General features: G+C 48.0%; 1 protein-coding gene across 1 annotated transcript; it reads right to left on the bottom strand.

The window, feature by feature from the left end:
• Positions 1-259: 259 nt before the first annotated feature.
• Positions 260-10681, bottom strand: LOC146355644 (vomeronasal type-2 receptor 26-like). The gene is made up of 8 exons (XM_084829953.1): positions 10391-10681; positions 9033-9230; positions 8610-8661; positions 8395-8440; positions 7420-7452; positions 5480-5660; positions 4187-4313; positions 260-2342 (listed from the first exon to the last, which is right to left on the bottom strand). The coding sequence occupies exons 1-8, from the start codon at positions 10679-10681 to the stop codon at positions 1441-1443; spliced, it is 1830 nt and encodes a 609-aa protein (XP_084686079.1). The 3' UTR covers positions 260-1440.
• Positions 10682-12055: the final 1374 nt, after the last annotated feature.

Here is a 12055-nt window from a genome sequence, read left to right as displayed (position 1 = left end):
ACCGTAACTGCCTACATAAATATTTACATAGGATAAAATGGTGAAAAATAGGGAACGCAAATGACAGCTTCCATAGCTGCCACCATTTGGGTATGCTTTTTTTTTTTTTGGCTTGCTGTGATAGGCTACGTAAATACTTAGGTAGCCTACTACGGCTATGAAGAAGAAACAAATAGTGGCCACAGGGCGGCCACCATTCGCTAGTCAGCGCGGACGGCAGCAGGTAAGTGCTCCGTTTCACGCACCTTCATGGGTTGGGGGCTCGGCTCCACACGCCTTTCATGGGTTGGGGGGGTGGAGGCTTCGTTCTGCCATGGATTTTGGAGGGCCGAATACACTGGCATTTGGCCTCACCGAGATCTGTCGCAGAATTCTCTGACATCCCTACTTCATGCTTGTGTCAATGATGGCAAGCTGTCCAAGCCCTGAGGCAGCAAAGCAGGCCCAAACCATGACATTCCCACCTCCTTGTTTGACAGTTGGGATGAGGCTCTTCTGTTTGAATTCAGTGTTTGTTTTTTTGGCAAACATAACATTTCTCATTGAGGCCAAAAAGTTATTCCTTTGACTCATCTGTCCAGAGAACATTGTTCCAGAAGTCTTGGGGATCATCTATGTGATCTTTAGCGAATTTCAGATGGGCAGTAATGTGCTTTTTAGAGAGCAGTGGTTTCCTCTTGGCTATCCTCCCATGAACACTGTTCTTGTCAAGTCTTTTTCTGATCATTGAGTCATGAACGCCTAGGCGAGAGTGGCCTGCAGATCCTGGGATGTTACCCTGGGGTTGTTTTTGACTTCTTGGATAATGTGCCAGTTTGTTCTTTGAGAAAGTTTGGTAGCACAAACACTCCTGGGTAGAGTGACTGTGGCCTTGAACCATCTCCATTTCTGGACGGTCGATCTGACAGGGGATTGGTGGAGCCCCAAATCCTTAGAAATTGTTTTATAATCCTATTTGGACTGTTGAGCAGCAATACCTACTTTTCTGAAGTCCTCAGAGATGTCTTTTGATCATGGCATGACATGTTTACACACAACCGTATGGTCAATACCAAACTCCCGAAGTTTCTGATCCTCATATAGGGTAGGGCCTCCCAAACTCACCCCTGAAGGTCTGCCTAATTAAACACCTGATTCTAATTAATCCCTTTAATTGTGCTGATGCAACCAGGGGTTCAATTACTTTTGTACATCTCCTGACTCTTAAGTACTCATTATATGCCTTATTTATACATTGTTTTATTTCACAAGACATGCAAGTGGGAAATAAACTGTATTAGATGTTTAGAAAAGGACTGGCTCTGATTGATGAAGGCTATTGTGTTTAAACTATGGAATTTCTGTAATTATTGTTAGGATTCACAAACGTTTTCTTGCCACTGTAGATATAATTGACAGGGAACTAGACTAGCAAGGCATATTCCGAAAGTGATAGTTCTTTTAATCATTCTTCCGTATAAGATGATCCCTGGTGTTGAGATGGGGCCTCAGCACAATAATGTAGCATTTGGGGAGAAAGATGCAACCCAGGAGACTGGCCCCAGAGGCCAGGATGGAGAAGACCTCCACAGCCACCATGGTCTTCCCCTTGGTGCTCAGGTAAGTTGGAACAAAAGAGATCCACACACTGCCAAACACCAGCATGCTGAAGGTGATAAACTTGGCTTCGTTAAAGCTGTCAGGCAATTTCCTGGCTAGGAAAGCCACAGTGAAGCTGATGAGAGCCAGGAAGCCCATGTAAGCCAGGACAGCGTAAAACATGGTGACTGAGCCTTCATTACATTCCACTATGACCTCTCCAGCCAAGGCATGGAAGTCCAAATTTGGGAACGGGGGAGGGGTCACCAGCCAGACAGCACAGATCACAGCCTGGATGAGGGGACAGGCCAGGACAATGGAGTTTGTCAGTTGTCTCCCCAAGAGTTTTCTTGCCATGTTTCCTGGCTTGGTGGCCATGAAGGCCAGAACCACCGTCACAGTTTTTGCCAACACGGAAGAAACAGCTACAGAGAAGGTGAGGCTGAAAGCAGTTTGTCGGAGAAGACAGGTGACCGTGGTTTGTCGGCCAATGAACAGGAAAGAGCAGAAGAAGCAGAACAGGAGGGCGATGAGGAGTACATAGGTGAGGTTTCGGTTGTTGGCTTTGACTATTGGTGTGTCACGGGATTTAATGAAGATTGCCAGCACTACAGTTGTGAGCAGAGACAGGGCAAGGGCAAGAGAAGTTAAAACCAACCCCAGTGTCTCTTGATAGGAAAGGAAATGGATCTTCTTGGAGATGCACTGGTCTTGGTTCCTGTTTGGGTGTTGATCTTCTGGGCATGGGGTACAGCGATCTGCATCTGGAATGAGCAAAAGGAATGGAAGCATCTCAAAAGTGACACACATGTTCTTATACGCGGCAGTTAGGGATGGGGGAGAATTTCTCCCCGAAACTTCGGGGGGCCAAGTGCCAACGTGTTCGGCCCCCCGAAGTAGTTTTGGGGAGAAATTCTCTGCACCCCCCCGCACCCCGCACCCTCCCCGGGATGGGACTTACCTTTCCCGAATGTCCCTCCTGGCGGCGGGTCCCGGCGGCGGTTCGTCAGGTCTTCGACAGGGGCAGAGGCGGCAGCCGGTCTTTCGACCGGCTGCCACCGCCGCCATTCTAATAACAGTAAAAAAAAAAAAAACGCCCCCGTGATAGGCTACGTGACGATTAATGTAGCCTATCACGGCTAGATTTGCAAAGTCAGCCATGATAGGCTACGTAAATCATCACGTAGCCTATCACGGGTGACTTAAAAAAAAAAAAAAGCGCATACGGCTAATGGCGGCCCCCATAGGGAGCCGCCATTCCCGTTCCTTATTTGGTCGCTGTAGTCTACGTAAAGATTACGTAGACTACGGCGAAAATAAGGGCAACGCTATTTGCGTTGCCCTTATTTTCGCCATAGTCTACGTAAAGATTTACGTAGACTACAGCAGCCAAATAAGGAACGCGAATGGCGGCTCCCTATGGGGGCCGCCATTTGCGTAGGCACTTTTTTTTTTTTTTAAGTCACCCGTGATAGGCTACGTGACGATTAACGTAGCCTATCATGGCTGACTTTGCAGATCTAGCCGTGATAGGCTACGTTAATCGTCACGTAGCCTATCACGGGGGCGTTTTTTTTTTTATCTTTTTATTTCGCGGCCAGGCGAGGCGAGGCGCCTCCTCCCCGGCCTGAATTTCAGCCGGGCAAGGCGGGAAGCCTCCCCCCTCCTGCCTGAACTTCAGGGGGAGCAGCGAAGTGCCTCACCCCCACCGCGAACAAGCTGCGAGACCAGGTAAGTGGCTTTCGTGCACCCCTAGCGGCAGTTCAACCAACAAAAGAAGGAAATGGAAATAGCAATTCCATAGCTTTCTTTCCACCTACCGGACAACTTCCATTTTATTATTTTATCTTTAAACATCAGCATCATATTTCATATGACAAGAGTCAGAAAAATTATGAAATTGCTTTTTTTCACCTCCATGTCATGGCCCCATGTACCAGGCTCATGTTTAATATTCTGTAAAGAAGAAACCCCCTAAAGCTGTAAGTAGAAGTGAAAATCTGGGGACTGTATGAAGTGAACCCCTATCGGACACCTGCAGTGCCTCCTGAATGGGTAAAGAAATAATGATCTGTAATTTTCTTCAGCTGATGGACTGTCCTCTTAGGAGATCTGTTGGTGCAAAGGCTGGCAAACTCCTTGAAGTAATAGCTATCAATTGAAAGGGCAACGTGTTTGAGATTGGGAAAACATGCTCCAGGTGTTCCAAAGATGACCAACCACCTGCCCTGATCGATGTTCTGCCCAAACAGCTTCAGCTCTGATCCCAAAACATTTGAAAATGGAGGTACGGTGTTAAAAAATACAGTATGGAGAGATTGGCCAATGTGAGTATCTAAGAAACCGCAACAGATTCTATACTTGCGAGTATTAATAATGTAATGAGAGTCACTGTTTTATTATTTAAATAGAAGATTTCTTCAAGAAATTGTGAAGACCTTGCAAACCACTAAACCACTGAGTTAGGAAATTATAGTGGGATTTATGGAGAAAATATTCCCAGGGAAATGGCTCACTCTTTTTCTTGACTCTGGTTTTCCTATGCCCTCACTCGACTCTTGCCACAGTATGTTCTGCACTTTTACATGGCTCTCAAAGTTTGTGGTACCTGTCGAGGTAGAAATTGTCCCTTCCGGACAACGATCGCATCTATAGCAGCAAACGGGCTTCCCCTCTGGAACTCTTCTCCGGTGCCCTGGAGAGCACTGCTCTACACACCTGGCAAGGGGTGTCTTCTTAAAGGGAAGAGAGAAATCGTTGAGGTTTTACATGTGATAGGCAGCGCACTAAAAAGCACTTGGCGTTACTCAGACAAGTTTCCCATCACACGATGGATAGGACCACCAATTTAGGAAGGTTGAATCTTTTCTGGACCTGGCCACCGAGCACCCCAGAGCTTGGCGAGAGGCTGGCAGCCCCGCTAAAGACCCGTCCCTCCTCAGCCGGCTGTCAAGGAAGCTCTTGACAACCGGCATGGCAGGAAGGGCCTTGGCAGCAATCCAGTGCTCTAGCTCTGGCCTCCTTGAGAGGACAGGGCTAGAGTGCTTGGCAGTGTGGGGGGGTGCGCCATGCAGAGGATTCCAGCCATTAAGCCCTTGTGTGCATGAAGCACAAAGGCTTGACTGCTGGAGTACTTGGCGTGGAAAGGAGGCATGGCTCGTGCGGCTCATCAGGGAAGCAGGGAGGCTCACTGAGTGGATCAGGGTTGCGCGAGCGGAGGGGCAGCTCGTCAAGCTCCTTTGCGTCCTGGACAGAGATGGGTCCATCCATCCCAACTTGCAGGTTCTTTAGAACCATCATAATAAATGGTGATATAAAAATATTCTAAGACAGAAGCAGGATCATTGGAAACTCCCTTCTTCCAAGTCAGGTCCTTGATCCAACTAACCCTGTATAGTCAGCCCTGACTGGCAGCGGCTCTCTGGGCATGGAAGGAGAGGATTTTTCCACTCTTTCCTAGAGATGCCCTGGGCTGAACCTGGGGTTTTGCATGCAAAGATTTTTCTTTATCACTGGACTCCATAGGCCTTTGGTCTCGTCTAGAAAGGCAACTTCTCTTCTCAAGTGACAGAACTATGATATTCTTTCCTTCTCCTTACAAGATGGGGGATATGTGGCTCAACAAAACTACAAGCGAGAAAGATCTTGGAATTGTTGTTGATCACAAGCTAAATATGAGCCAACAATGTGATGTGGCTGCAAAAAAGACAAATGCTATTTCGTGCTGCATTAATGGGAGCATAGCTTCCAAATCCCGGGAAGTACTAGTTCCTCTCTACTCAGCACTGGTTAGGCTTCATCTGGAGTACTGCGTCCAGTTCTGGGCACAACTAGGGACGGAGAGAATTCCGCCACAGATCTCGGTGAGGCCGAATGGTAGGGATGTACGAAAGTCACTTACCTGGTCTCGCAGCTTGCTTCGCGGTGCGGGGGAGGCGCTTCGCTTCTCCCCCTGAAGTTCAGGCCGGGGAGGTGAGGGTTCCCGCCTCGCCCAGCTAAAATTCAGGCTGGGGGGGAGGCTTCCCGCGTCGCCCAGCCGAAATTCAGGCCGGGGAGAAGCGCCCCGTCTCCCCGGGTGCGAACTTCAAAAGAAAAGTTAAAAAAAAAAAAGCCCCGTGATGGGCTACGTAACGATTTACGTAGCCTATCACGGCTGACTTTGCAAATCTAGCCATGATAGGCTACGTAAATCATTACGTAGCCTATCACAGGGGCGTTTTTGTTTTTGTTTTACCTTTCTTGTAATGGCGGCGGGAGCGACATTCGTGAAAGGTAAGTCCCATCCTGGGGGGAGGCGGGGGGCGGGGGGGCGGAGAATTTCTCCCTGAACAACCTTCGGAGGACCGAATGCGTTGGCGCTCGGCCCCCCGAAGTTTCGGGGATAAATTCTCCCCCATCCCTACCGAATTCCAGTCCATTCGCCCCCCCCGAAATCTGTGGTGGAACGGCCTGCCCTCCCCGCCCCTCCACGGCTCCCCCCCGGGACGAGATTTACTTGGGGCGGATCGTCCGGGCAGCAGCAGTGGCGGCGGCTCTGGTGGCAGCTTCGCTGCCGCCGGCTGCAGCAGCTGGTCTTCCAACTGGCTGCCGCCACCACCATTTCCAGTCTTGGTAAAAAAAAAAAAAAGACGTGATAGGCTACGTAAAGATTTATGTAGCTATCATGGCTGGGTGGGTTTAAAAAAAAAAAGACGTGATAGGCTACATAAATCTTTACGTAGCCTATCATGGTTGGGTGGGTTTAAAAAAAAAAAACACCCACGTACCCAAATAGCGGTGGCTACGGCTGCCGCCATTTGCATTCCTTCTTTTTGGCTGTTTACATAAATATTTACGTAGGCTAAAACAGTGAATCAAAAAGGGATGCAAATAGCACCCGCTACGCTATTTGTGTTCCCCTTTATTTTCGCCGTCATAGTCTACGTAAATATTTACGAAGATTAAGACGGCCAAAAAGAAGGAATGCAAATGGTGGCAGCCGTAGCTGCCGCCATTTGCGTACGCGGGTGTTTTATTTTGTTTTTACCCAGAGCCCTCCGTGGCCGGAAATCCGGCTGCATAAGAAGGATGCAGACAAACTGGAGAGGGTTCAGAGGAGGGCAACAAAGATGATCAGTGGACTGGAAACAAAGCCCTATGAAGAGAGACTGAAAGAACTGGGCATTTAGCCTTGAGAAGAGAAGACTGAGGGGAGATATGATAGCACTCTCCAAGTACTTGAAAGGTTGTCACAGAGAAGAAGGCCAGGATCTCTTCTTGATCATCCCAGAGTGCAGGACACGGAATAATGGGCTCAAGTTACAGGAAGCCAGATTCCGGCTGAACATCAGGAAAAACATTCTGACTGTTAGAGCAATACGACAATGGAACCAATGACCTATGGAGGTGGTGGGCTCTCCCACACTGGAGGCGTTGAAGATGAGGCTGGACAGCCATCTGTCAAGGATGCTCTGACTTGGATTCCTGCACTGAGCAGGGGGTTGGACTCGATGGCCTTGTAGGCCCCTTCCAACCCTACTATTCTATGATTCTATGATTCTCCTGTGACATTCACCACAAACTCACCTCTGTAGCCCACACAATCCCATCAGAGTGAATGGTGAAATCTTGGCCTGGGGGAGCTTCTGGATCCACCTGTCCAACTTTCCTGGGAGCTAAGGATGTGTTTGGGAAGAAAATCCAGTTCTCGATATCGTATCTCTCTCCCTTTTTATAAAAAGAGACTTCCTCTCCAAGGCTGTTGTTAAACTGGACTTTCCTCAAAGAGGCAAGAATCTGAAATGGAAGAGAGAATTAGAAAATGGGGTAATTGGGAGTGAGTTCTGGTCTCTTCCAAGATACCTGTCAGGATTGGGCCCAGTCTCCCTGCAGAGACTGTGGAAGAGGAACCCAAGCCTCAGGTAGCTCACAGAGACATGGAAGGACCTTCCCAAGGGCAGGCTAATCAGTGGGATCAAAGCACAACCTTAACTTCTCCTTCTGTGAGAACCCAGCAACTCACAGAGGGCGAGGAGGTGAGTGTGACAGATGCATGGATCAGGTGTACAGTCAAGAGGAAGGAGCAGCACAAGGAAATAAGGCATTCCACCTTAAGCTGGCCCAGGACAGGAGGTCTCTAGGGCAGGATCCTCCCTGAGGGCGGGACTGAGGAAGCCCTTCCGGATTCGTGCTGTAGAGCAGAGTCAGAACTGCAACGTTCTCTTCTGCTGGTGTGCATCCCTCAGAGTGAACTTCAGATAAGCTGGTTAGGGTTGTGTCAGCTTGATCAGGGACCTTAGCATTGGGCTGTCAGAAGATGACCAGATCTGTCACCCAACTAGCTGAGAGAATGATTGCTTTGCTCAATAAAACCTGTTTACTTGGAGACTGACTTTGTCTGACTATACACAGGTCAGAAGGGCTTGAAACCTGTCAATACCATAAGTGCCATCACGTTATGAGACTTCTTCTTTTTTTCTGTACTCCATTGTTTAGTGTGCACTTAAGATGCATCAAGACGCGTTCATGGGGCACTAATTGCTCAGATCTGCTTGCCCAGTGGTTGGGCTTTTTCCTTTGGCATCTGCTTGCTACGAGCCTCCCTCATGCCTTTGAATGGGTGGCAGAGGCCTCAGACTCGAATGCTCAAAGGAAGCAACTCCTGGGGTTCTGCAGCTGCCTGGCGGGGGGTGGGGGGAGGGTTGCCTGATGTTTGCTTCTTCCAATTGAGGTGGGGGGACCAGCAATGCTTGCTAGATTAGCACTATGGCTTTGGGGTGAGGGCTTGCTTGATTTCTTGCTCCTCAATAGCCACATTAGTCAATACATAAATGTTACAGAAACAGTGTGAGTCTCTGCTGCTCTTCACTCCCTTCGTAAGGCTCTTCAGGGGAAATGACAGGCATGAAAGGATATCCATGGGAAATGTCTTTCTTTGGAGCCTTAGAGTGGACTAATAGCCTTTCTCCCAGGCTTGCCCTTTGCTTCCAGGATCAGACCACTGAGACCCAGGCACCTTATAAAAGCTTGCCAGATATGAAGGAGGACATTACCTGCCATGGCTGGATATTCGGAAGCCACTTGCCTTCCCCCTTCATTCCACGTCTGGGTCCAGATGAGGACACAGAATGTAGCGCATGTGCCACAGAATAGACGGCATTTAAGGTGTTATAGCTGCGACTGGACATGGTCATTTCCAACTTATGGATCCCCAGATCCTGTACCTTCTCCTCCCCTGCACATTTTCTCTCTGCCTTTGGAGATGTTTGACCTGGTTTCAGAAACTGACATTCAAATACATCTTCCCACCATTGATGGAGAAAGACATCTCCTTGTGGTTGGTGTGGATCTAAAGCCCAGAAAAAATGCTTGAATCCTGGCACATCCCTCCTGTGGACTCTGAAGTGAAGAGCACCATGGAAGAGGTTGGCCAGGTCTGTCGAAGAACTTTCCCAGTGGGATGTCAGTATCCAAACCTTCCTAAATGAGATCTTGGTCTTTCGTTCATGAATAACCAAGAACACTGTTAATATCTTTATAACATTGGGGTCCCCAAAGGCAATCATCACTTGAGGGTCAAACCAAGAACGAGGAACAGAGCCAGATAGTGCTTGTTGTAGAAGGAGGTGGTTTCTTGGGTTGAACATTTCGGTGATGGCAACACAGATGTCATTCTGCTGGAGCATTGGTGTCAGTGCCTGGATGAAATGTTCACCAGCGTCATCAGTTGAGGCAACCAGCCCAAACCAGTTCCAGTGGAAATGCAGGAGCAGCTGGACTAAGCCCACATACTGGGAGGTTTCACTGGGATCAATCTGGTAGAAGGAAGGAAATTCTGTTGTCTTGAAGAAGCCATATCCAAGCTGAAGGAAGGAATTTGCTGTTAGTCCGTTCAGTCAGAATTTTGTGGCACTGTAAAGACTGACACAATTTTTAATGACTTAAGCTCCCATGGAGCTTAACAGCCCACTTCAGATGCATGAAGGGCTATCCAGAGGGAAGCTGTCCTTTTTAAAATGGATATCGAAATATGGAGTGAAGCTTGATGAGAACGTTTAGCCCCCTCCTCCTGTGTGGATCTCACCACAAATGTCAGTGCTTCTATGGAGGTAACCCAGACACATTTCCCAACCATTGCGATGCATAGGCCCTAGTGTGTATATTCAAGAAGTGTGACTCATTGTAAGCATATTGGGGGCTTTCTGGCTTCTTCCTCATCAAGGATAGTTTGATCACACTGGTTCCATTCTTTTCAAACATACATTATGACACACAAAACATAAAAAGGTCCACACAAAGTTAGCAGGTCTTCAGTAGAAATTCCTGAAGTGCCACCACTCCAAAAACTTTCTGTTTGCATCATAAGGTGTGCGGCTGAAACAGAAGCTATTGTATATCGAAATGTGTCCCAATACATGAAACACTGACACATTTTATCTTGCTGGCATAGGGGCTCCCCCCAATTCCCGGAGGGGAAGCTGCATGAGTCAACTGCAGAAAGAACAACCAGGAGCCTTTTGGTACCTTGCACGTTTCTGATTCTTTAAGAGGTCGCAAAACTCCATGTTATGTTCCCAATACAAAACCTTTTGAACAGACTGATTGCTGGCTGGGTGGCTACTAAACACGCAGTAGCCACCTGAGATTCCTAGCCACCACCAAAGCTATTGCGTGGCAGGTTAGCCAGAATAAGAAGGCCCCCCAGTCCTGCCACCCGGAATCAAAGCAACCCACGCACTGCACAGACAGATATGTTTTCAGGTATTTGCCTTTCCACCTTAGTGTTCCTGAGCTCTGCAGGCCCCTACATCTATCCCCAGGTGAATCCCCTCACCTGTGGGATCTTGAAGATTCCCATGAAGGAGGCAATCTCCCTTGAAGATTTGGAGTCCAGACCCCCAATAACAGAGAGCAGTTGATCATGCTTGTGACATTTATAATTCGGAAACATTTGGCCCCGTGTGGAGAGGAGAGACAGACTGTTCAAGTAGATCCATCTTGCAATGTTGCTGTGGTCACAGATGCGGAAGCCAAGAGTACAGTTGGGTAGGAGAACAGGATCCTTGTTGAGCTGCTTGATGGTGAATGCCAAGGCCAGGAGTTGGGGGTAGTACTTTAGTGTCATCCTGCAGTGATGAGAGTGACATTGGGAGGTGGGTGAGGATCCCAACAGAACTGCCGAGAAGTGCAGGGTTAAAACGTCCATCTGGTTTAACCCTTTTGTACAGACACAAAACTTCTAGACCACAGACATCGACACGAAGGATTCACAGACAAATTCAAGTTGTTCTTTTGACTCAGAGGGACACCAATTATTGCTGGATGCATTTCACAGGAACACCCGAAAAGCCCTGCTGGATCAGAGATCTAATTCAGCTCATTTATAATTTTTTTTTTACCATATATTTTCATTATTGATGTTCCAACTTCCAGGATACAGATGTTTCCAAGGTGGCTTATACATAAAACCAAAGCGCAAAAACAATATATATAAACAATTTGACAGGGTCCTTCCCACTGTGCAGCTCTATCAGGATTAACAATAGCAAAGTGTTCTCAGTTCAACCAGCCTTCTCCATGAATTGGTTGAAGGACATAGTTAGAAGAACATCAGATGAGCTCTGTTCTATCAGACCAAGGTGCTCCCTCTCATTCATCATACGTTTTCCAACTGTGGTCAACTTAGATGCTTCCTGGGTGCCCCACAAGAGAGATATGAACATAGCAGCCATAATTTCTTCTTCTCCCTCCTCTCAGCAGCTCCTGAATGATCAGCAGTAGACTGCCACCAACAGTGGAATCTCTATTTCTGAGCTTCCAATAGGCCTGTCCTCCAGGAATTTGTCCAATTCTTTTACAAGCAAAGTTAACCCAGGATTCATCACTACATCTCCAGTAACTCTTTGTAGTGAAGCAAGATTTTACACATGTGATTCAGAACTACTGTGGAGCACGACCATAGCTCAGTGGTCAAGGCAGCTTTAGTCCCTGGAATCTCCCAGGAGGACTGAGAAAGAGCCCTCTCTGAAACCCTAGAGAGCAGCTGCCAGTCATTGCAGGCAAGATTGACCCAAAGCTGCCAAAGCCCTGACATGGCATAGAACACCTTCCTACTTAAATCAGTCCTTCATTGAGAACCATGAGGAGCAGAAACTTGTTTACTCTTTAGAGGAAGGAATGTAGTTCAGTGATAGAGCACATCAATCAAATGCAGCTGGTCCCAGGATCCATCCCTGGCATATACAGGCCACCATAAGAGAGACCCCCGGCGTCACACCCTGGAGAGCAACTGCTACGTACTGAGCTAGAGAAGATCTATGGGCTGACCCAGTATGAGGCCGCTTCCTTTCTGACTTTATTCGGAAGACATGAGAACCAAAATCTTAGGTAAAGGACCCAAGGAGCACCTGCTTTGCACATGGAAGCCCGCAGGGTCAATCCCTGGAAGCATTTCTAGGTAGGAGAGGGAAGGAAAGCCGCTGCCTCTCAGTGCAGGTGA

Source organism: Heloderma suspectum, chromosome 2 (genome assembly GCF_057233095.1).
Source record: "Heloderma suspectum isolate Gila_16-S chromosome 2, 16-S_ref, whole genome shotgun sequence".
Classification (NCBI taxonomy): domain Eukaryota; kingdom Metazoa; phylum Chordata; class Lepidosauria; order Squamata; family Helodermatidae; genus Heloderma; species Heloderma suspectum.
Note: the sequence above shows the minus strand (reverse complement) of the source record. Positions and strands in the feature narration are given on the sequence as shown.

Excerpts from the sequence above, each read along its gene's own strand:
- LOC146355644 (XM_084829953.1), bottom strand. The coding sequence starts at position 10,681 with ATGACACTAAAGTACTACCCCCAACTCCTGGCCTTGGCATTCACCATC. Across the intron at positions 8,662-9,032 it reads CCAAGATCTCATTTAGGAAG|ACGTGGAATGAAGGGGGAAG; the intron begins GTTTGGATACTG and ends ATCTGGACCCAG. Across the intron at positions 8,441-8,609 it reads CGAATATCCAGCCATGGCAG|AGCCTTACGAAGGGAGTGAA; the intron begins GTAATGTCCTCC and ends TTTCCCCTGAAG.